Source organism: Drosophila virilis, chromosome X (assembly GCF_030788295.1).
Source record: "Drosophila virilis strain 15010-1051.87 chromosome X, Dvir_AGI_RSII-ME, whole genome shotgun sequence".
Lineage (NCBI taxonomy): Eukaryota > Metazoa > Arthropoda > Insecta > Diptera > Drosophilidae > Drosophila > Drosophila virilis.
In genome coordinates, this window is record NC_091543.1 from 10,887,056 (window position 1) to 10,906,662 (window position 19,607).

General features: G+C 42.8%; 4 protein-coding genes across 11 annotated transcripts; 1 reads left to right on the forward strand and 3 right to left on the reverse strand.

Moving 5' to 3' along the window:
- Positions 1-465: 465 nt before the first annotated feature.
- temp (protein prenyltransferase alpha subunit repeat-containing protein tempura) lies at positions 466-3,163 on the reverse strand. 2 transcript variants are annotated; one of them, XM_070211208.1, is made up of 4 exons: positions 2,967-3,163; positions 2,472-2,841; positions 1,955-2,343; positions 466-1,888 (listed from the first exon to the last, which is right to left on the reverse strand). In XM_070211208.1, the coding sequence occupies exons 2-4, from the start codon at positions 2,570-2,572 to the stop codon at positions 1,152-1,154; spliced, it is 1,227 nt and encodes a 408-aa protein (XP_070067309.1). In that variant the 5' UTR covers positions 2,573-2,841; positions 2,967-3,163; the 3' UTR covers positions 466-1,151. The 2 variants fall into 2 exon arrangements, with proteins under 2 accessions (XP_070067309.1, XP_002057220.1); XM_002057184.4 differs by having other exon boundaries at positions 2,472-3,163.
- Positions 3,164-3,504: 341 nt separating this feature from the next.
- LOC6633428 (U3 small nucleolar RNA-associated protein 15 homolog) lies at positions 3,505-6,588 on the forward strand. Its single transcript, XM_002057185.4, has 2 exons — positions 3,505-3,679; positions 3,743-6,588. Exons 1-2 carry the CDS (start codon positions 3,590-3,592, stop codon positions 5,258-5,260), a joined length of 1,608 nt encoding a protein of 535 aa, XP_002057221.2. The 5' UTR covers positions 3,505-3,589; the 3' UTR covers positions 5,261-6,588.
- A 423-nt stretch (positions 6,589-7,011) lies between these two features.
- Positions 7,012-14,055, reverse strand: LOC6633429 (ubiquitin-conjugating enzyme E2 Q2). 7 transcript variants are annotated; one of them, XM_070211211.1, is made up of 9 exons: positions 13,943-14,055; positions 10,374-11,453; positions 8,575-8,691; positions 8,211-8,495; positions 8,027-8,104; positions 7,638-7,929; positions 7,419-7,567; positions 7,245-7,326; positions 7,012-7,168 (listed from the first exon to the last, which is right to left on the reverse strand). In XM_070211211.1, exons 2-9 carry the CDS (start codon positions 10,533-10,535, stop codon positions 7,137-7,139), a joined length of 1,197 nt encoding a protein of 398 aa, XP_070067312.1. In that variant the 5' UTR covers positions 10,536-11,453; positions 13,943-14,055; the 3' UTR covers positions 7,012-7,136. The 7 variants fall into 7 exon arrangements, with proteins under 7 accessions (XP_070067312.1, XP_070067310.1, XP_032296255.1 ...); XM_070211209.1 differs by having other exon boundaries at positions 13,710-14,051; XM_032440364.2 differs by having other exon boundaries at positions 13,672-14,051.
- Positions 14,056-14,471: 416 nt separating this feature from the next.
- Grp170 (Grp170 co-chaperone) lies at positions 14,472-18,904 on the reverse strand. Its single transcript, XM_002057187.4, has 3 exons — positions 18,712-18,904; positions 18,128-18,507; positions 14,472-17,739 (listed from the first exon to the last, which is right to left on the reverse strand). Exons 2-3 carry the CDS (start codon positions 18,493-18,495, stop codon positions 15,237-15,239), a joined length of 2,871 nt encoding a protein of 956 aa, XP_002057223.1. The 5' UTR covers positions 18,496-18,507; positions 18,712-18,904; the 3' UTR covers positions 14,472-15,236.
- Positions 18,905-19,607: the final 703 nt, after the last annotated feature.

Consider the following 19,607-nt stretch of genomic DNA (forward strand, 5'->3'; position numbering starts at 1 on the left):
ATGCTTATTTTCATAGATACATGCACATACACACACACACACTTATGCACATACATACACACTTATACACATACATACATACATACTTATACACATGCGTACATATGCATGCATACCTATATCCACAGACAGCTTGCATACATACATACATAAGCAAGCATACAAACACACACACACGCATACACACACACACACACACACACACACACACACACACACACACACACACACATACATACATACACACTCACATCGTATGAGTATAAATATGTGATTATTCAATACCTGAAATGGTAGATTCCACATCAAATAATCTGATTGCATATATATAAAACCTAAGATCTCCTTGTGAAGAAACCGATTGAACTAGTATTTTTTTTGGAAATTGTTTAACAATTTTGAAAAGATTAATAAATAAAAGTTCTTGTTGAATATATATATTATTAAAACTAACCGCAAATTAGCTAATAAACGTGCATTACAAATTTATTTCTGGTGAACAACACTTGTATTAAATTTAAATAGAGCATTTTGTGGCGCCTTTATATATATATAAATATATATTGTTAGCTATATATGATTCTACATACAAATATAGCTAGATATAACTAATAGAGCATTTAATATATGTATATATATATATAGAACACGAAATGTTGTAACTGAACTTTGATTGATCTCGATTAAAATGCATAAGAATTGTCATTGCATGCACGAAAGCGCCAGTTCATTCGCTAACTGAACAAATATATATATATATCTCTACGCCCGATGTGCATACATAACATATACGACATATATGAATTTAAAAATTACAAATTGCAAATGTAGTTCAGTTTGGAATACAGAATTAGATAAATGTTTCGCTTTGAGCTTAGCCTTAAGAGTTAGACAATGTATTAATTAATTAGAGGGAGGTTTCGGGGTTCAGGTGGTCCACAAGCGTAGACTCTACGTAACGAGAACTACTTGCATATGTGTGTACATACATATATATTATATGTACATATATATATGTATGTATATGTGTATATATGTAATAATAATATATTTGATTTCGTTTCTGCTTGAGAACGAACAGCCTCCATGAGTGCGTTGCGTTTACGGCACATTTGACAAACAAAATGGGTATTTAGTGGGCGTGGCCGCGTCTAGTTGCCGCCCTGTTCGTGATGGCCAAAATTGAGATGCATATTACACCAGCGCCTGTGCTTATCGCCCAGTTGAAACTCCAGACGCCGCACGGCCACCAGAAACGGATGCGAATCATAATCGAATTTGCGTAGCTCATTTGACTGAGTGCCGCTGGCGGGCGCCAGATACAGACCCGGACCGCTGGCCAGGCCTGTCAGCAGGCGCACACATTGCTCCACAATGAACTTGAGGGAGGCGCGTCGATGCAGCTCGAAACAGTCACGTGCACCGTACAGTGCACGCTGTTCCGCACAGAGACGCATATCGCTGGCGGCCACGTTGCAGCAGTAGAGAAAGGAGCGCAGACGCTGAGCGCTGATGCTGCTGCGATTCAGATTGGGCAACAGCAGCTGCAGCAGCGGCTCCGCATCCGGCCCAGCTGGCTCCGAGCAGTTCAGCTGGTATTGGGCGAGCAGCTCACGCAAGCTGGCCCACTGCGGCTGCGACTCGTCGGGCATATAGAAGCACAGCTCGTAGGCGCGTCCGAGCAGCACCTGGCGATAGTGATAGCTGCTATAATCGCTAATATGCTTGCGTATAAACTTCTCCGTGCGCATCAGCTCCGACAGCAGCAGGCAGGGCGCATTCTGCAGCACCCACTGGCGATGGGACCAGGCGTGATAATTGCTGGAGCAACGATCGGCGGCGCGTTCGCATATGCTGATCTCGTGTGGCCAGTCGATGGCATCGGCACCTATTTCATATGAAACAGGATCTCATTAAATTTATATCTAAATCTATGTCAATATCTAACACCTACTTTGAAAGGAGTAGAGCCAGCGACGATAGGCGAACGCCTCGTTGGACTTTGGCTTTATGGATAGCACCAGGGCCGAGAATTGCAGCTCCTTGTTGATGCTCAAGCGATTCTTTTGCACCAGCTGCCGGCGTATATGCCAAAAGGTGGTCACATCCGGATTAATCAATAGCGCCACATTCAAATATTTGGCCAGGGCATCGCTCTGCTGCTGCTGCTGCAGTGTGCGCAACTGTTGCTGCATTGTCTGGCGGCGATGCGAGATGAGCGTTCGGTGCGCATGATCATACACATGCTGGGCGCACCACGATTCCAGACCCAAATTGTGATCTACATGCACCACCGGCGACTTATTGCAGTTCGTCTCCTTGGGTATGATCTCAAAAGAGGATCTGCAATGTGGCCAATTCACAAGATATTTAATTGAACTGTAACTGAAACAAAATGCTAGAGATGGACATGGCCATGGACTAAGTCCGGCGCGCGTCCAACTCTGCCATACGCTTTATATGCAACTCACAGGTCGGCATCCTTGAGAAAGACGGCGTTGATGTCACGTATGATTTTCTCGCACAGCACCTTTTTCTCATTGTTAAAGTCCACATTCATAACGTCGTCCATTTTTGGAAGCTCCGCTGCGATCTGTGCCTCTCCAGCTGCTGGCGACTATTGATCGTTTGCGTTCGATTCAATTGTATTGAACACATTTATTGCTGTCAATTAATAGTTGCCTTTAAATTTGCCACATCTTGTGCGTTGTCTATTCCTCTATCTCTTTTGCCATTCATCAAGCCAGAGACGGGCCCATCTTTGGTTAATTAAAAGATTCACGAGTGGAGCGCTATGGATTGATCGGTTAAGGGAGGCGGGCAGGGGCTGTTTGGCAGTGCCTAAAATATATAACGCTCACATTCAAGACGCAGCGAGACGAGAGCGGCGGTGTTAAATAAATTTCAATTAAAATTGAATCTATATGGTGGCTATTGTGGCTCTTGTTGTTGTTGCTATTATTTACTTCTGACGAGCCCGCGTTGCCTTTGCGGCCACTTTTAATCAATCACACTTTGCGGCTGTGCTGTATTTGGCATCAATTCGCATAAAGCGCCAACGAAACACGTTAAACAAATTATTTTGTAAATAAATGTGCCTGCCTGTTGTTATTGTTGTTACTATATGTATCGATACCTCACATACTAACATCGAGTACACATGCTGTAAGGCACAGCTGGTTTACAGCACTCTGTTAAGCTTACACGGCTACCATTTAATGTCTTGGGTTGCACATTTAATAGCTTTACTTTTCAAAACAATGGCAATCCTTGAATTCTCAGCAAAGGCTGTAAAGTGCATAAAATATCCAAATATAGTTGGGAATTCGCCAGAAGTTAAGTTGGCAATTCCATTTAAGGCTGCAGGCAAAACAAAATAAAAATTACCAACTATTAATGCGGACATATAAATAACATTGATATTTTAACAGTGCTGTCAAACAGGCTGATCGTACGCCAATTGAATGTGACCAGACGGCAGTCATCGAGTGTTATCGATAAGCCTATCGAAGTTTGTAAGGCCCAACATATTGTTGCACTTCCACGTGCGCGCGCCGACGCCAATTGACGACCACAACATCAGAAAAAAATGACTAATTTCCAGCCACTAAATGTGCGACGGTTTCAGCAAAAGGCCCAAGTAGTCACACCCGACACCATATATTGGAATCGCTTGGCGGTGAGCATGTTTTCATAGTATTGTTGCGTATACTTTAATCGAATTTACAAATACACCAAACAGAAACCGGAGCTGCTCAAGGAACACACAACGATCGACTATATAGACTTCAGTCCAAGTGATCCAGACAATTTTGTGCTGACATGTTCGGTGCGTGTGCAAATCTACAATCTGGTGACAAAGCTGGTGGTTAAGAATTTGTCACGCTTCCAAAAGACCGCGTACGGTGCCACATTTAGGCAGGACGGTCGCCTTTTGGCCGCCGGCGACGAGGAGGGTCATGTGAAGCTTTTCGATACAACTAGCCGAAGCATATTGCGTCTGTTCAAGGGCCACAAGGCGCCCGTGCATCGCACCTTCTTTACGGCCGACAAACTGCATTTGGCCAGCTTTGCGGACGACAAATCCGTCCGTCTCTGGGATGTGGCGAACGAGAAGGTGGTGCAAACATATGAGGATGCGCACAGCGACTATATACGAGCCGGTGCCATGCATCCGCAGGCGAAGCACATGTTCATCTCCGGCGGCTATGATGGTAAAATCAATCTCTATGACACGCGCGCCGAACAGGCAATAACACAAACCTTGGATCATGGCAGTCCCGTTGAGTCGATGCTGTTCCTGCCGAGCGGTTCAATATTCATCACAGCCGGCGGCACACAGGTGCGCGTCTGGGATTTAATCAGTGGCTGTCGCTTGCTAACGACCATGTCACAGCACCACAAGACGATAACGTGTCTGCGTCTGGGCTCCGACGGCAGGCGTCTGCTCTCCGGCGGTCTGGATCGTCATGTCAAGATCTATGATGTTAGCACATATAAAACGGTGCACACACTTACCTATCCAAATGCGGTGGTCAGCCTGGCCGTTGCTGCCAAGGATCAGGCTGTTGTTGCCGGCATGGTCGATGGCTTGGTCTCCATCAAACGGATGATTGTCGACAGCAAACCGAGCCATCTGAAGCAAATCAAGGCCAGCCATCGGCAGAAGCATTTCAAGAGATTGGCGCGTCCAAATACTGGCCAACCGGTTGATCATGTAATTACCGTCAAAAGAAGCGCAACCAAGCTCAAACCGTACGATATACATCTGCGCAAATTCAACTATAAGCAGGCGCTTGACTTTGTCTGTACACGCCGGAACATTGAGAAGTTTCCGGAAAACGTTGTCGCCGTCATCACAGAGCTGCAGCATCGCAGCGCACTGCAGGCGGCGCTCACAAATCGACCCGACGAGAAGATCATACAGTTTATTAACTTTCTGTGCGATCATATGGGTGAGGTGCGATTTATGCGTCCGCTCCTGAATGCCGCCAGCGCCGTAATGGATGTGTTCGAGAACAATGTATTTAGCTACAACAAACAGATGCTGTCTGCCCTGGAGCGGCTCAGGCGGACAATGCAGGCCGAGATTCGTCTGACCTGTGAACTGTTGCAGGTGAAGGGCGCTCTCGAGATGATCATTGGCGGTGCGCTGGACAACAACGAGGAGACGGCGCCCACACTACGCTACACACATAACAAAACGCCCAAAATGCATCCCTCAAAGGCGGCCTCCAACTATGTGGTCATTGTCGACTGACCCGGAGCCAATTCTATAGACTTGGCGCATGCTTAAACCTCAGCCCGTCGCACATAAGCATTATTCTAATTGCTTTTCACTTTCGATTCGCATACATAATTATGCACATGCCAAATGGGCGGGGGGATTGTACAAAGCTAAATTCACGTTCGTTTTAATTATTGTTAGAAAAATCATCAAAATATTAATAATAAAACAATTATGTTATAAAAAAAAAACAAAAAAAAAAGAAGAAAAATGAAAGAAGGAAAACGTCAAGATTTACGCTCAGTGTATTCAATATTCAATTTCTTATTATTTTTGCATCGATTTGTTGTTGCTTGTTGTTTCATTTAATTTTTGCATTTATTTTTATTGGGCTCTGTTTCGTATTTTTCTTTCTATTTTTACTCAATATGGTACGATTATTTGGAAAGACGAATTTACAGTTAGAATTTGCTTATGCTCAGTTTTGCGTTTACTTTTCGATTCCGTTATGCTTAACGTTTTAACTCTCTCTTCTAGTTGTATATGCTACACATATGTATATATATTTTTTTGTTTTTGTTTTTTTTTTTGTATATATATATATATATAGATATATGTTTATGAACTATAACTACATCCGCATACGCAATCCCTTAGAGCTAAAGAGAAATATATAAGGTTACATGTTTAATAGCTACAAAAAATATTAATATATTACGTCACTTAACTAATTACAATTAGGCGTGTGTATATGGATTCGTGTGTGTGTGTGCGGATGTGTGTGTGTGTGTATGCGTGATTTCTTTTGCGTTTTTATCCAAAAGCGCATCGTCCATTGTCCCACCATTGTGAACGAAATGTAACGTTGCAAAAACGGAAAAAAAACAAATGAAGCAAATTCAAATAGAATTCAAGACATTTACACAGTGTGGCAACTCCTGCGTTAATCGGACATTTACATTAGATATACAAATCGGCATATATATATATGCATAAATTGCTTTTACAATCGTTATCGTTATTATAATCGTTAATTTGTTAATTATTGAAGCTAACTGTACAATTTTATCGTTTACAATTATAAATATATTATGATTGTTATTTATATATATATATATGTGTATACCTATACGTAATTCAAAGCAATTTGTCTGAGTTGGAGTACTCTTAGCAAAAAAAAATAAACTAGAAAAAAAAAAAATTATGCCAAAAATTCTTATTTTGCGAAGCGATGATTGAATTCGCCTCTTGTTTTTACAATACATACACATAAAAGAGCTAAGACAAGACATAATACAAATACAAATACAAAAAAATAACACACACACACACACACACACGCGAACAATTACAAATACATACATACAACACGAGTGGAGCCACAGACAATTGTTATAAAAAAAAAAACATGACATTTTTTGGGAAGAAAAAAAAATAAAATTCTAGATTACAATCTTAATTCGATTTATTTGCATTATGTATGTATGTATGTGTATATGTATGTGTGTGTGTGTGTATATGCATATATGCATGTATTTATCAAGTATACACAAATTGCAGAACTTAACGACGTGAACGACGACGGCAACGTTCATTATAGAAATAATGTTTGAATGGCGGGTTCGATTTTGCATGTTGCTTCTCTTCTTCTTTTTTTCCTGTTGCTTCTGCTGCTGCTTCTGCTGTGGCTGTGGCTGTCGCTGCGCCGGCTCTGACTGAGGCGTCTGCTTCTGCTTCTTCTACTACTGATACACTCGGATGTGGCCTATCTGGCCGCATGTGTCTGGTATTTTTTGGGTTGGGTTTTTTTTATTTTTTTTTTTTTATACGGATGAGCGCGGCGACGAATTTGGCATACGTCCGTTCCCCCTTAAGCTTATTAGAACAACTCTTAAACGACAAACAAACCTTAGCCATCCTCCTTTGGCGGCGTGAACCAACCTGGCAAATAAACAAATGTATATTCATTATGATTTCTATATATATATATATATATTCGATAGTCGATTTGGTTTACCGTTCTTCTCGTGGATCTGCACCAGAGATTTGAAGCTTTGTTGGGCCCGTGCCAAGCTGTATTGGCCCTGGGTGAGCGCCTGCTTTGGACAGAGAGCGAGAGCGAGAGGGCGAGAGAGAGAGAGAGAGATGAGTTGAAGATTTGATAAGATTTCGATTGAGAGGCGTTACGCACCTTGGTAGCACCAAATTGTATGCGCGCCTTGCCCTTGACCAGCGTCGCGGCAATTTGCATGATCACGGCTTCGACTGTGTAGGCGGAACTCCAGCCTTGTTTGGTCAGCAGTTCCATGCAAATGGCACCGCCGATCAGCACATAGCCACCTGGATTATGATTTTTAAATCAGAGTTATTAAACAGATTGAACACAATTCGTTTCGAATGCGCGCAGCACCTGAGATGATGGGATGCACGACACGAACAAAGGGCGGCTCGAAGGGATATGTCTCCTTGAACAGTATATTCAGCAGTATGCTATCCTTGCCCTCCTTCTCCTTTAGCTGCAACAGATCGCTGTGCAGGGGACTGTCCGGATCGACAGATTTGAGGCGTATATTCCATTCGTATATGGAATCGTTAACCAGCTCAATCGAGTACATGTTCTTCTTGAACGCATCGGACCGATAAATATCACGTAGTTCCTTCATGAGGCGATCGGTTGCCTGCACTGAACCAGAAACTGAACCCTGCATCAATTGAAAAGAGATGGGGGATGAGTGCAAGTGCGAGACGGAATATATATATAGAAGATATCCACAAATATATATATATATATTTACGCACTTTTAAATAGTCTTGTCTTTGACTTTGACGCAGTCTTTCTAAAGTCGCTAAATGTTCCACCTCCATGTCATCTTTCTGCTTGGAAGAGGAAGAGGAAGAGGAAGAGGAGGAGGAGGAGGAGGATGAGGAGTAGGTTCATGATTATTGATAGTCAAATCCTTGATTTCAATTGATTTTTACGCACTTTATTTGTATTCCGTACATCGTCCATTTCCAATGGTAGATCCTCGTCGCCCTCGCTCTCCTGTTCGCTCTCACCGATCGGATCCTCAATCTCGTCCTGATCTGAGTCGGTCTCCTCGTTGCCATGCGGCCCCGGCCCACCGCCAACGCCCCCGCCGCCGGAACGCTCCAAGCGTAACGGCGATGCGGAGGGCGGCGGCGTCTGTAGCGGCAGCGTTAAATTATCAATATCGGGTGGCAGTGGAACATTATGTAAACGGCATAGCTCGCGTAGCAATATGCCAACCTGAAAATATCGCAAATTAGTTGCCGCAAAGAGTGTTGGGGGGGGTGGGGAGAGGGGGAAGGGAAATGGTTGCACTCACCTGATTAATCACATGATTATCGCGACCATTTGTGTTGCTAAGGATTTGCACGGCATTTGTAACGCTCGTCTCCTCGCTTTCGGCAAACCAAACTGGCGGCGATGATGGATACGTTTCCTGCAACGGCAAAGAAACATATTTCACGATTTATAAGGCTTGATATAACTGTATATATATATAAAGCTATAAAGTATGCATCCTGACGAGATGCGATCAGAGCGAGTCCCTTTCAGAGAGCTTTGTGTAAGCTGTAAGCTCAAGGATCTTCTCGAAGGCACAACAGAGGGAATATAGGTGAAAAGGTTAAAAGGAATAGGAAGCACCTGGCGCATTTGAAAAGCCGTATAGTACCTGCTGCTACAAGTACATAATTATATATATATATATATATGGAGTATAACAAAAGCGGCGAGAGACAGCGTCAATGAAATTGCACATATAACCTTTAATTAGATCGTTGAACCAAGGCAGATTCGGGAGTCCGGAGCGGAGATCAGGGAGCAGGGAGCGGAGGCGGAAAGCAAGCAACAAACTTGGCAAGTCGTGGAGCGCAGGGCAATGAATCATAAATTATTGAAGCACGCTGCCTGCCCCTAAATAAGAATCGACAACAACAACACGATAAAACAGCGTGTGAGAGAACTTGACAATAAAAGGTACAAAACAAGAAAAATAACATTAATTTTTTGGGCTGACGAAGTTTTAATACCCTTACATTAGTATTATTTCATATGATAAATCGTATCTACGTGATACTAAAATTAGTTATTATTTAGACCATAATCAAAAACGCCTAAATTTCGTCAAATGGGAGCCAAGTTTCCCTCAAGGTAACTTTAAAAAAATAAATAAATAAATAAAGCAGCAGCAGCAGCAACAGCTGAGCTAAGCTAAGCGAAACCGGGAGAGCGAAAAAAGAAAACGGCGCAGTTAACAGCAATAAAAAAAAAAAACAACAACAGAACGAGAGCGAGAGAGTGAGAGCAGAGCTTGGAGGATAAACCAATGGAATTTTACCGTAAAAACTGCAGATCAGCAAGCTTAGCAGTTAGTTGTCTTTTGCCATAGTTTCATTTTTCCCATGCAATTGAACTCTCTCGCTCTCACAGGAACTGCTTGCGCTCAAAAGTGTAAGACCTTCGTCAAGTTTGCCAGAAGGAAGGAGGGGGAGGGGGGGGGGGAGTAGAGAGTTATTTGATAGTGTTTACAATTTGCATAGATTGAACGAAACGATTGCATTAACAGTTTTTGCTTTATTTCTATTTTTTTTTATATATATGTATATGAATTCAATACAAATATCAATTGAAACGTAAATAAACGGCTGTTATTTGGTCTTTAGAAACAACTGAATAATTATGTTTTTGTATATAAGGTGTTTTTTTTTAACCGGTTTAGGTTTACGTGTATGTATACAAATTTGAATGATTAACGGTTAATAGCATTTGACACCAGAAATGCGAAACGAAGAGCGACATTGGGGCAGGTACTTCTCTATGTACATACGCATATGCATGTGTATGCATGCATGTGTGGGGAATACGAGAAAGATTGAAAGAAAGAGGCGATGCGGCTGGGTGCTATCCGGCTTTGCCCGGCCATTTTTGCGCCATCTTTGAAAGATTAAACGCAATCGCAATTAATATAATTTATATAATTAATATAAGTTACATCACATATGGAAACTAGAGTAAAATATTTGTTTTAAGCTTTGGGGTTAAGCATGAATCAAGCAATCGGTTCAATATATGCATGTATATAAGCTTTAAGATAACCGTTTGTTAGTGTGTGGTACTTACCGTTATGTTTGCATGTATGTCGTAACGTTTGCCATTCTTATCGATGAACCTGCACAAAAGTTCATCTACGCTGGAATTGAGTATCTGAAAACGTTCGTGGTTCTTCGGAAAGATTTTCTCCAGTGTTTTGATTTCTTGCTTTAGTGTGTTAAGGCACGCCATATTGGCGGGCAAGGCAACGTGATAACAGTTAATCACGGATCCGCCGCCCACCGGAGCCCCAGTTGCCGGTTCGTGTATGGATGGTGGTAGCAGGAGGGGAACGGGTAACAGCACCACGAACTACTACTACTACTACCACACGCACACCGACACGGACACGGACACGGGCACGCACACCGACACACACATGCACATGTGCAATGCAAGCGTCTAGGTGTCTCGCTGGCCTTTGTTTTGAATATTATGTTTTTTTTTTTTTTGCCGTTGTTTGTATTGCTTTTTTTCTTATATATATATATATTTTCTTTTTTTTTTTTATTTATGTTATTGTGACGTTTGGGGCTCTTGCTCAGACTCTCGCTATCGTGTTGTGCGTACGGTCGACGGTAGATGGCGTTCGTCTTGCTGTCACCGAGTGTAGCTAGGCAAAGGCTGCTGCTCTTACGTGTAATTCTCTTATGTATTTTTATTGTTGCTTTTATTTTTGTTGGAGGTAGTTGATATTAAACTGTCATTAAGGCAGCAACAGCAGCGTCAGGCAGAAAAATTATCAACATCTTCGAGTTGACCTCGGCTACCCACGCATGCGTTTTAAATTGTGGTAATTGTTGGCTCCTAGTTGCTATTAATATAATATTGCTTATTGTTTCTGCTACTACTACTTTTTCGTCGTCTTCTTCTTCTTCTATATCAGTTGATTCTACAACGGGCGCATATTCCTTCAGCACTGCCCCCCCGCACAGTATGCACTTGACTTTTGACCCGTCGATTTTGCGTTTGCTTTTGCCTTTGCTCTCCTTTTGCCGTATTCTCCGTATGCCGCTTTGTGGCGTCGGTCGCTTCGTTCTCCTAATGCTTTGACTTTGAGCAATGTCCTCCTCTCTCACGTTTTGCTGGGGTCCTTTGATTGGCTTCACTCTGCGTATTCAAAACGATGATAACCATATGAGCACGTGTTTCATTTGCAAGCGCGTTGCAAACAAGAAAAAAAATGAGAAAAAAACACAACAAGAAAACCACAAACACGCAAAAAAAAAACCTTTTGTTTTTATCAGCAAATACAAAACTATTTTGAACAGGTACAAGAAACATTCGAAACAAAAACGAAATACAACTTTTACCACGGCTGCTTTTTCTTTTGTTTTTGTTTTATTTTGTTTAAAACTTGATGCGTCAGCTTCAGCTTTAGCTTTTCTGCTTCTATATACGATAAGAAATTGAGAAATGTGAAATTTGAAATTTGTTTGGCCAACAAATTTTGTTTGTTTTTCCTTTTCTGTTTATATTGTTCTAGCACTTGCTTGAATGCAACGAAACTCTTCACTCTTTTTTTATCTCTTGTAGCACACTTGCAGAGTTATTTTAGCAATAACATTTACAAAAAAACACAAAAAAAAATTGAATTAAAATAACAACAAACTGCACAATTAAATGTGTTTCAAGCTTATCGCTTCTCTGCGTGCGTGTGCGTGTGTGTGTGTGTGTGTGCGTACAAAGGCAGGCAAAAGAAGTCTGTAAAAGCTGCTGCCCAGAACAGCTGCGGCAGCGCATAGTGGAATGAAAGTGATTTTCTCCATGCCAAAGTACATATGTGTGCCTACAATGCTTAAGCACAACTGTCTGAGATAACATTTTGAATGTGGTTGGTGCTTTCATTTTTTGGCGCCTCTGGCGCCACTGTGCTCAAATTCAAGCTTACGCTCACGCCGACAGTGGGGGCAGCAGTAAGAGAGCGAAGAGAGCGCTCGAGTCCAGTGTTGCCTGCCCAGCTGCTGGACTGACTGGCTTAAAACAGTTCAATGTAAAAACGCATAAGCACACGCACACTTACACACATGTAAATGCATATATATATATATATATGTATATTATATGTAAATATATGCATACATGTTGGCATGGTCAGCATTTACAGCATATCAACGAAATGGTAATAGACTATAATCATTTTTAATGTGTTTTCATTGTGCATATACTATGTACGCACTTATGCACAACAATATGTGTGCCTGTGTGTACACACAAATGCAGCAAATTGACTTTTCACTTTTGCCTCTGCTAGCGTCGTCGCCGCCATGCTGCACTTTGTTATATACAATATACCTTGTCCTGCACTTTACACATTCAAAACAGAAAGAGAGTGAGATGAAAACGCTGAGCTCCTTTGTTTGCGTATACCACACACGCACACATTCACACAACACACACACACACACACACACACACACACACACATGCAGACGGCACACAGACGCATATACGCAGTGAACCCGTTCGCAATACGTTCTAAGTCTGTATAGCCAAATAAAAAAATAATAATAACAATACGGGCAAGTGCAAAGAAAATTGAAAAGTCAACAATAACACATGCACGGACAGACAGACACATACATATGTATACATAAACACACACACACACGCACACGCACACAGATACAATAATAAAAAGCAACGGAGTCAATCGCACGCCCGCTTGGCACCTTTACGACATCGTCAATTTGGCTCCACCGGACCGATCGACCTGCGCTGCACTCCACTCCGTCCGTCGACTTGAAGCTGCGAAATTTTACTGAAAAATCACTTTCGCCAGACAGGCGCCGTCGCCGTGCAAGCGACTCACATACACAAATATATATATATGTATGTAATTCAAATGTATGTACGTGCCGAAAGCAGCCGCAACAGAATCAGTCAGCAGAGCAACAATGACAATCGAGAGTTATCGGTGCGCTTACGTGCTATCGAAAGATGGAAATTCGCACTCTGTACCATCACACACAACATGCATATATGTGTGTGTGTGTGTGTGTGTGCATGTATGAAATTACATACATATGTATGTATGCAGGGTAAACGTAAACGTTGAATGTTAAAACGAATATTACCAATCGGTTACTCCGCCCCATTGCATTTATTTTGAGAAAAATTCACACTGTTGTGCTATCGAAACGACGGGCTGAATGTGTTCATATAATTTTTTTTTCCCATCTCCGTGCGAGCAAAATCAATTGCTTACCATGTACAACACATACATACACATGTTTTCATTGCACACTCCCAAACATTACGAGAAATCTCATAGACATACATATGTATTAAGGCACATTCATACATTCAACACGACGCAGGCATTTACCTGAACACAATATATATCAATTTTAACTATGTATGTACATATGAAAGTTTCCAAGATTGCACTAATTCGCCTTCGCCATATTTTTTGTAGCAAATGGACTAAAATGTCTCGCAGTTATTGTACTTGTATTTGTGTGGACGCGAATTGCCTTCGTTTTTTTTTCTTTCTTTTCTTTTTTGTTATTGCTTATGTTGCTTAAAATTTAATTATTGGGAGTTAGAGAGTTCTATATGTTAACCAAGACGTGCACATTTTAAACTAGAATTATTGCCTTTAACTACAATATGCTCCCGAAACTTGGCAATCACGTAGGCGTGTAAAAAGTCTCCGGAATTATAATCTATGTACATCGTCTTCCGCGAACGTCTGACGATATTTCTTGCTTAAACAGTGTGAACAGATGCATTTATCGAAATAACACCAAAATGTGCATACATCGCACAAAATATCGCAGGCAAAATTTTCCTTTCTTGATTTAAATCGATTAAATACACAAATTGCATTCAAAATCCAATAATATCTGTTCACAATGCTGTGATTATGTATCAAACGCAAAATGGGACAACAGAACTAGCATTTAATATCGATATGTGCTGCAAATGCATTACTGCTCGATTAATTAGTAGCTATCGATATTAGGCACTGGAATTTTGTACATCAGCATCAGCTGGTGCCGCTTCCTTGACATATTTACAAATGTTGATGCATTTCGAATTAAGGTTTCGAAATTTGAATACCCTTTCTGAAATCATTTGAATTACACATAACCAGAAATAAATAAATGTATATATAAATCAGTATTTTTGTATATATGTGTACACAAGGCAGCAACAATTAAGCAGCTTTAATATGTGTTTCTAAATTTTATTTATTTTTGAGCTTGTTTTCCCAGCATTTGATCCGTTAATTAACGATTAATTACCTAACTTTGTTTTGGATGTGAGGTGTACATAAATATGGTTAAATATAGCATGTTTGCAGAGGGGGAGTTTTGAGTACTTCAAGTCTTTTTATTTATTTATATTTATTTAGATAATATATCCAGGCATATAGAATGAAGAACTTAAAGCACGACGGAATGAAAATTGAATTTATACATTTCATTAAATTTCTTTAGTTTTAGATTTAAGTTTACGATAGCATAATTTAACCCCGCCATTAGCTAGTTTTGAACAAAATAATAATTTAAATAAAATAAAAATTAAAAAAAAAAAAAAAAACAAAATACATTGAACGCTGTTGTTTTTTCTTTCTTTTCTTTATGTGTACACGAAATGCTTTGGGCGCTACGGATCCAAGTTAGCCAACTTTCCCCCCCTCCCCGCCGCATGCAAATCAATCAATTTCACAGGTCCCCCAACCCGTCATCCTTCATCCGAACCGACGACCAATTGGCTGACCGGGCCCAAATGCATTCTACGTAACATTTTTCCCCCCGCCCACTTTTCTCACTATTTGCATTTCGTCCTGCGTTCTGTCTGGCTCTGATTCTCTCGCTCGCTCTCGCTCTCTCTCGCGCTCTCTTTCGCCTGCTCCTACTGGTGATAGTCTAGTGATGTCATGCTTTAGAGTTCGCCATGTGGCGTATTTGTCTCAACTGTGGGCGTGGCTTTCACCTGCTCCTGCTCCTCCTCCTTCGCCTCCTGCTGCTGCTTCTCGGTGCTGGGCGCCTCAGCTTGAGCCTTGTCGGGATTATCGCTGCTGTCACCGCTGCCGCTGCCGCTGCCTTGGGCCGCAGCTGGATCGTCGCCAGCATCAGTCTCTTTGGGCTTCTTCTCCTTGTCGGGCTTTACTTTGGGCTTCCAGATCTTGATCTTGTTCACCAGATATTTGACCTCGCGATCGAGCAGACCCATTTTATCGGTTATATCCTTGACAGTTAAACGGACATCGGCGCTGCGTGCGAGCTTCTTTTGGGCGGCGCCTTCGGTTTTCAGCCATGAGCCCGTGTCGCTTATGACCTTGCTGAGCGTATCGATCTCGACCTGTGTGTAGACATCCTTTTCGGGATTGGTCTCCTTGGTGAGATTGCGTGCAGTGACAAGGAATTTCTCAGCGCCATCAATCATGCCCTTTAGCGCTTTGATCGCATCCGGACGCTCCTCGTGCTCCCAATGGCGGGCAAGGAACACATTCGATAGCTTCTTCAGCTGTGCCAATTTCTCCTCATATAACTCTGGCTTGGGATTCTCAACATCCTCGTACAGCCATTCGGCCAGCTTGCTGCATTCGGCCAACAGTTTGCTCTTCTCCTCGGCTGTGGCACAGTCCGCATAGGGCTGCTCCTCCAGCTTCTGCTGCACCTCAATGATGTGCGATTCGAGCGCATTGAAAGCGGACTCCAAACGTACACGCTCCTCCTCCACCTTGTTGATGGCCTGCAGCTTGGCCAGGGCATCCTCATAGCCGCTGCCGCTTAATGGCGGCGTGAACTGCAGCCGGGTCTTGTGCGCCACGGGGGCTTTGATGGTTATTAGCTTGATTGTCTCATTTTTGGCATCCGGTTTGGTCTCATCGTCGTTTTTATTGTTTGCGGCCGAATCGTTAATATCGCCGGTTTTCTTGTTGCTGTCATCCTCGGGCTTGGGCTCGTTTTGCTCCTCGGCGGCCTCCTGGTCGGTTGTTGGCGTTTCGCTGCCATCGCCGGACGCCTTTTCCGTCTCCTTGGTGAACAGTTTGCTAATGGTGCTGCCCAGTTTGGCCAAGGTGCTGTCCTCGTCCAGCTCCTCCTCGACCTTTTGCTTCTCGTAAACGTACTCGACGCCGGTGCAACGGAAAATGCCGGAATCATCCAGATAGAAGTACGCCTTGATGCCCTTATTGTCGACCATATCCTTTTTCGATTTCTCCAACAGTTCCTTGACCTTTTGCAATTGAACACTTGTTATATTCAGGCTGCCAATGGCCGCGATCTCCTCCTTGCTGTAACGCTCCAAATCCCCATAGTTGACATAGAACTCAAAGTCATCCGTGTGCTTGTTAAAGGTAATGACCTTCTTCTGTGGATAGGGATTCATTAGGGCGAACAGGGCGCGCTTCACTTGCTTGACGGCAGCACCATCGCCGGGATCACGCTCGAATGCCACTTGCAGCGGGAACAGCACCGCATCCTTGACAATAAACTTCTTCACCTTGAAGCCGGTGGACAGGTCGGCTGCCTTGTAGACGGCGCCCATGGTCGCCGATTCATCGGCATTGAGATTTTTGCCGAGCTCCTGTTTGATCAGCTGCTTGATGGTCTCCTGGACACGTGGCACCCGAGTGCCGCCGCCAAAGAGTATAACCTGATTGATCACATCCAGCGACAGATTGGATGTGGCGAGTGCATCTTCCAGCGGCTTGGTGGTGCGTGGCCATATATCGGCGCACAGCTCCTCCAGCTTTTCGCGCGTCACCTGCAGCTTAAAGTCATGATCCTCCAGCAGATTCTCGATCTGAGCATAATGATCATTATTGGCCGACAGCACATTCTTCAAGCGACCCGCCTCCTTGAACAGCTTGGCCAGCGCCCGTGGACTGCTGGTAACATCAGTTTTGGTCTTCTTCAGCGCATTGAACTCCTTGGCCAGATAATCGCGCAATCGCAGCTGTATCTCCAGGCCGCCCAATGTCCGATCATAGCCAACGCCCAGCACCTGCACCACCGGATTCGTCTCCTTGGTCTGCTTGTCCTTGACCAGCTGATAGCTAACCACCGCGGCGGATGTTTTATAGGCGCCCATATCGTAGAAGAGGAAGTACTGTGCCGTCTCGTTCAGCTCGCCGCGATGGAACACGCCATAATTGAGCGCTACGGCCGCATAGTCGTTGATCAGCTGCAGCACCTTCAGATTGGCCAATTGGGCTGCCACCAGAAGAGCCTCGCGCTCCGCCTGCCCAAAGTAGCCGGGCACGGTCAGCACACATTCGGTGATCACCTGCTGTGTTGATTCCTGTGCAAATTCCTTGGCCTTGCCCAGCATTTGGGCGATGAGCTCCTCCACGCTGAACTCCTCGGTGTCGCTCTTCTTAAACACAACCGTATTGCGCTCCTTGTCCCCGACAATGGTATAGTAAGGAAAGCGTTGTCTGTAAATTCAATTATTCATTAATTAAAGCAAAGAAAGAAAGGGAAGGACAGAACTTTCCCGCACTTTTCCGAGCAGTGGAACTCATTTAAAAAAAAATCGATTAAATCAAAAAGAAGCCCAATTATTGTGGGCCGCTCTAACCCGTTAAAACAGGTCGCCTCGCTTCATTTAATTTAATTTAATGCGATACAAATTTCGTAAGAAAAATGGAATATTTCCAATTACAGTTGAATGTAAAATTAACATTTCTATTTAAATATCAATGTGAAAGCAGCTGTTAACATTAACATTTCACTGCCCAATTTAACATGACGTGGCCCACACACGCATAAGCTGCCACACACACACACACACACACACCCATACACATGCGGCTGGACACTCACCTGTACAGATCAACAATGGGATTATCGATGGTCTTGCCCAGCAAATCGAGCAGATAGCCATATGCAGCCGACGGTTCGCGTATGCCAATTGTTTGGGCATCCTCGCCAAAGGTGCGCGTATTATCCCGGAACGCGAGTATGGCCGGCGTTTTGCGTTTGGATTCGCGGTTTAGCGCGATTTCCATTGGCACACCGGGCGATACGACGCCCACTTTCATCCATTCACTGCCCAGATCAACGGACATGACAGCGGCTCCATCGCTGCCGGGCATATGGAATGCCATGATGCACACCACCAGCAACAGCGACAGCGACAGCGTCTGGTAGCCGCCGGCTGTCATCCTGCTGCGTCTTTGGGTAGACACCATATTGCAGAGTCTCTATATGCGAAATATATATATATATGTATGTATATACAAAAAGAAAATGTCAGTTAAGCACAAGAGCAATAACCTCTCGTCAAGCGTGTCGCGCTTCCTTGTTCTGAGCACAATACGTTTTCTGCCAACGCATGCAGCTGGTGAGCTGAAGATTTGCTGCAATTTCCCCCGTCACCCCCTTTCGGGGAAATTTGTTGTACTTACGTTTTTGTTTTTGATTCGTTAATTCGTTGTTTGCGGCCAATGCCTGCAGCTATTATTATTGAGAATAAGACTCAGTTGTTTACGTTTTATTTCAACAAAAGCTTGCCAAATAATATGATTAAAATGTCGCTAGCCCAGCTAAATAGCCGCCGCCGTTCAGGTGTTGGGGGCCAACGTAGAAGAAGAAGAAATCGTTGACGTGTTGATTTGGAAGTAAACGCCAGATGTCGATAATTGAATATGAACTATCGATTAAATCATATGCACAGCTGTTGTCGGCATAATGCTAAAAGAGACAGATGGCGCTAGTTAACAGCACAGCTGCACTGTTAACTAACATAGCTGGGCTAAAATGTTATTTGCATTTCAAATTTCCCGCGTTGCTTTAACCGGCTAATTAATTAAATCAATAATCTTATCTTCTTATAATTAGCTGCTATAAATGTAAAAATATATATATATATATATATATATATAGAAAATACCGATAAGATGAGCATATTTTAAAGTTCAGTCAAATAAATGAATAGCCTATGCACGCATTTCTTCAGCTTATACATTTTAGTTAATAACAATTTATCTGTGTCACATGCTTGACATACTGCTTAATCAGCATCGATTTCAATAATTACAAATATTCAACCCACAAAACTTCCAGCTCAACATGCTGACATATGTCAAAATATATTATTACCATAATCTATACTCAACAAAAACTGTTCCGTCAATTTCAATGCGATCTATTGCACACCCTCCCACTTGCGAGACTCGAGTAGCTTTCGGCTTTCGGATATGCAAGCGCATATACCCTTTGTGGCAGTGTATCAATGTGTCTGGTGCACTCGCAAGGGTCACTTTATTTGGGTTCACAAAAAGTGGAACACACCTGCGATTTC

What these genes read in the sequence shown, in the direction of transcription:
- LOC6633428 (XM_002057185.4), top strand. Translation starts at nt 3,590, where the DNA reads ATGACTAATTTCCAGCCACTAAATGTGCGACGGTTTCAGCAAAAGGCC. An exon ending in TATATTGGAATCGCTTGGCG is followed by an intron (nt 3,680 to 3,742) that starts GTGAGCATGTTT and finishes TACACCAAACAG; the next exon opens with AAACCGGAGCTGCTCAAGGA.
- LOC6633429 (XM_070211211.1), bottom strand. Translation starts at nt 10,535, where the DNA reads ATGGCGTGCCTTAACACACTAAAGCAAGAAATCAAAACACTGGAGAAA. An exon ending in TACAATTTGGTGCTACCAAG is followed by an intron (nt 7,327 to 7,418) that starts GTGCGTAACGCC and finishes CTCTGTCCAAAG; the next exon opens with CAGGCGCTCACCCAGGGCCA. An exon ending in GCAGATCCACGAGAAGAACG is followed by an intron (nt 7,169 to 7,244) that starts GTAAACCAAATC and finishes TTTATTTGCCAG; the next exon opens with GTTGGTTCACGCCGCCAAAG.
- temp (XM_070211208.1), bottom strand. Translation starts at nt 2,572, where the DNA reads ATGGACGACGTTATGAATGTGGACTTTAACAATGAGAAAAAGGTGCTG. An exon ending in TTTCTCAAGGATGCCGACCT is followed by an intron (nt 2,344 to 2,471) that starts GTGAGTTGCATA and finishes GCCACATTGCAG; the next exon opens with ATCCTCTTTTGAGATCATAC. An exon ending in CTGGCTCTACTCCTTTCAAA is followed by an intron (nt 1,889 to 1,954) that starts GTAGGTGTTAGA and finishes CATATGAAATAG; the next exon opens with GTGCCGATGCCATCGACTGG.
- Grp170 (XM_002057187.4), bottom strand. Translation starts at nt 18,495, where the DNA reads ATGGTGTCTACCCAAAGACGCAGCAGGATGACAGCCGGCGGCTACCAG. An exon ending in CCCATTGTTGATCTGTACAG is followed by an intron (nt 17,740 to 18,127) that starts GTGAGTGTCCAG and finishes TTGAATTTACAG; the next exon opens with ACAACGCTTTCCTTACTATA.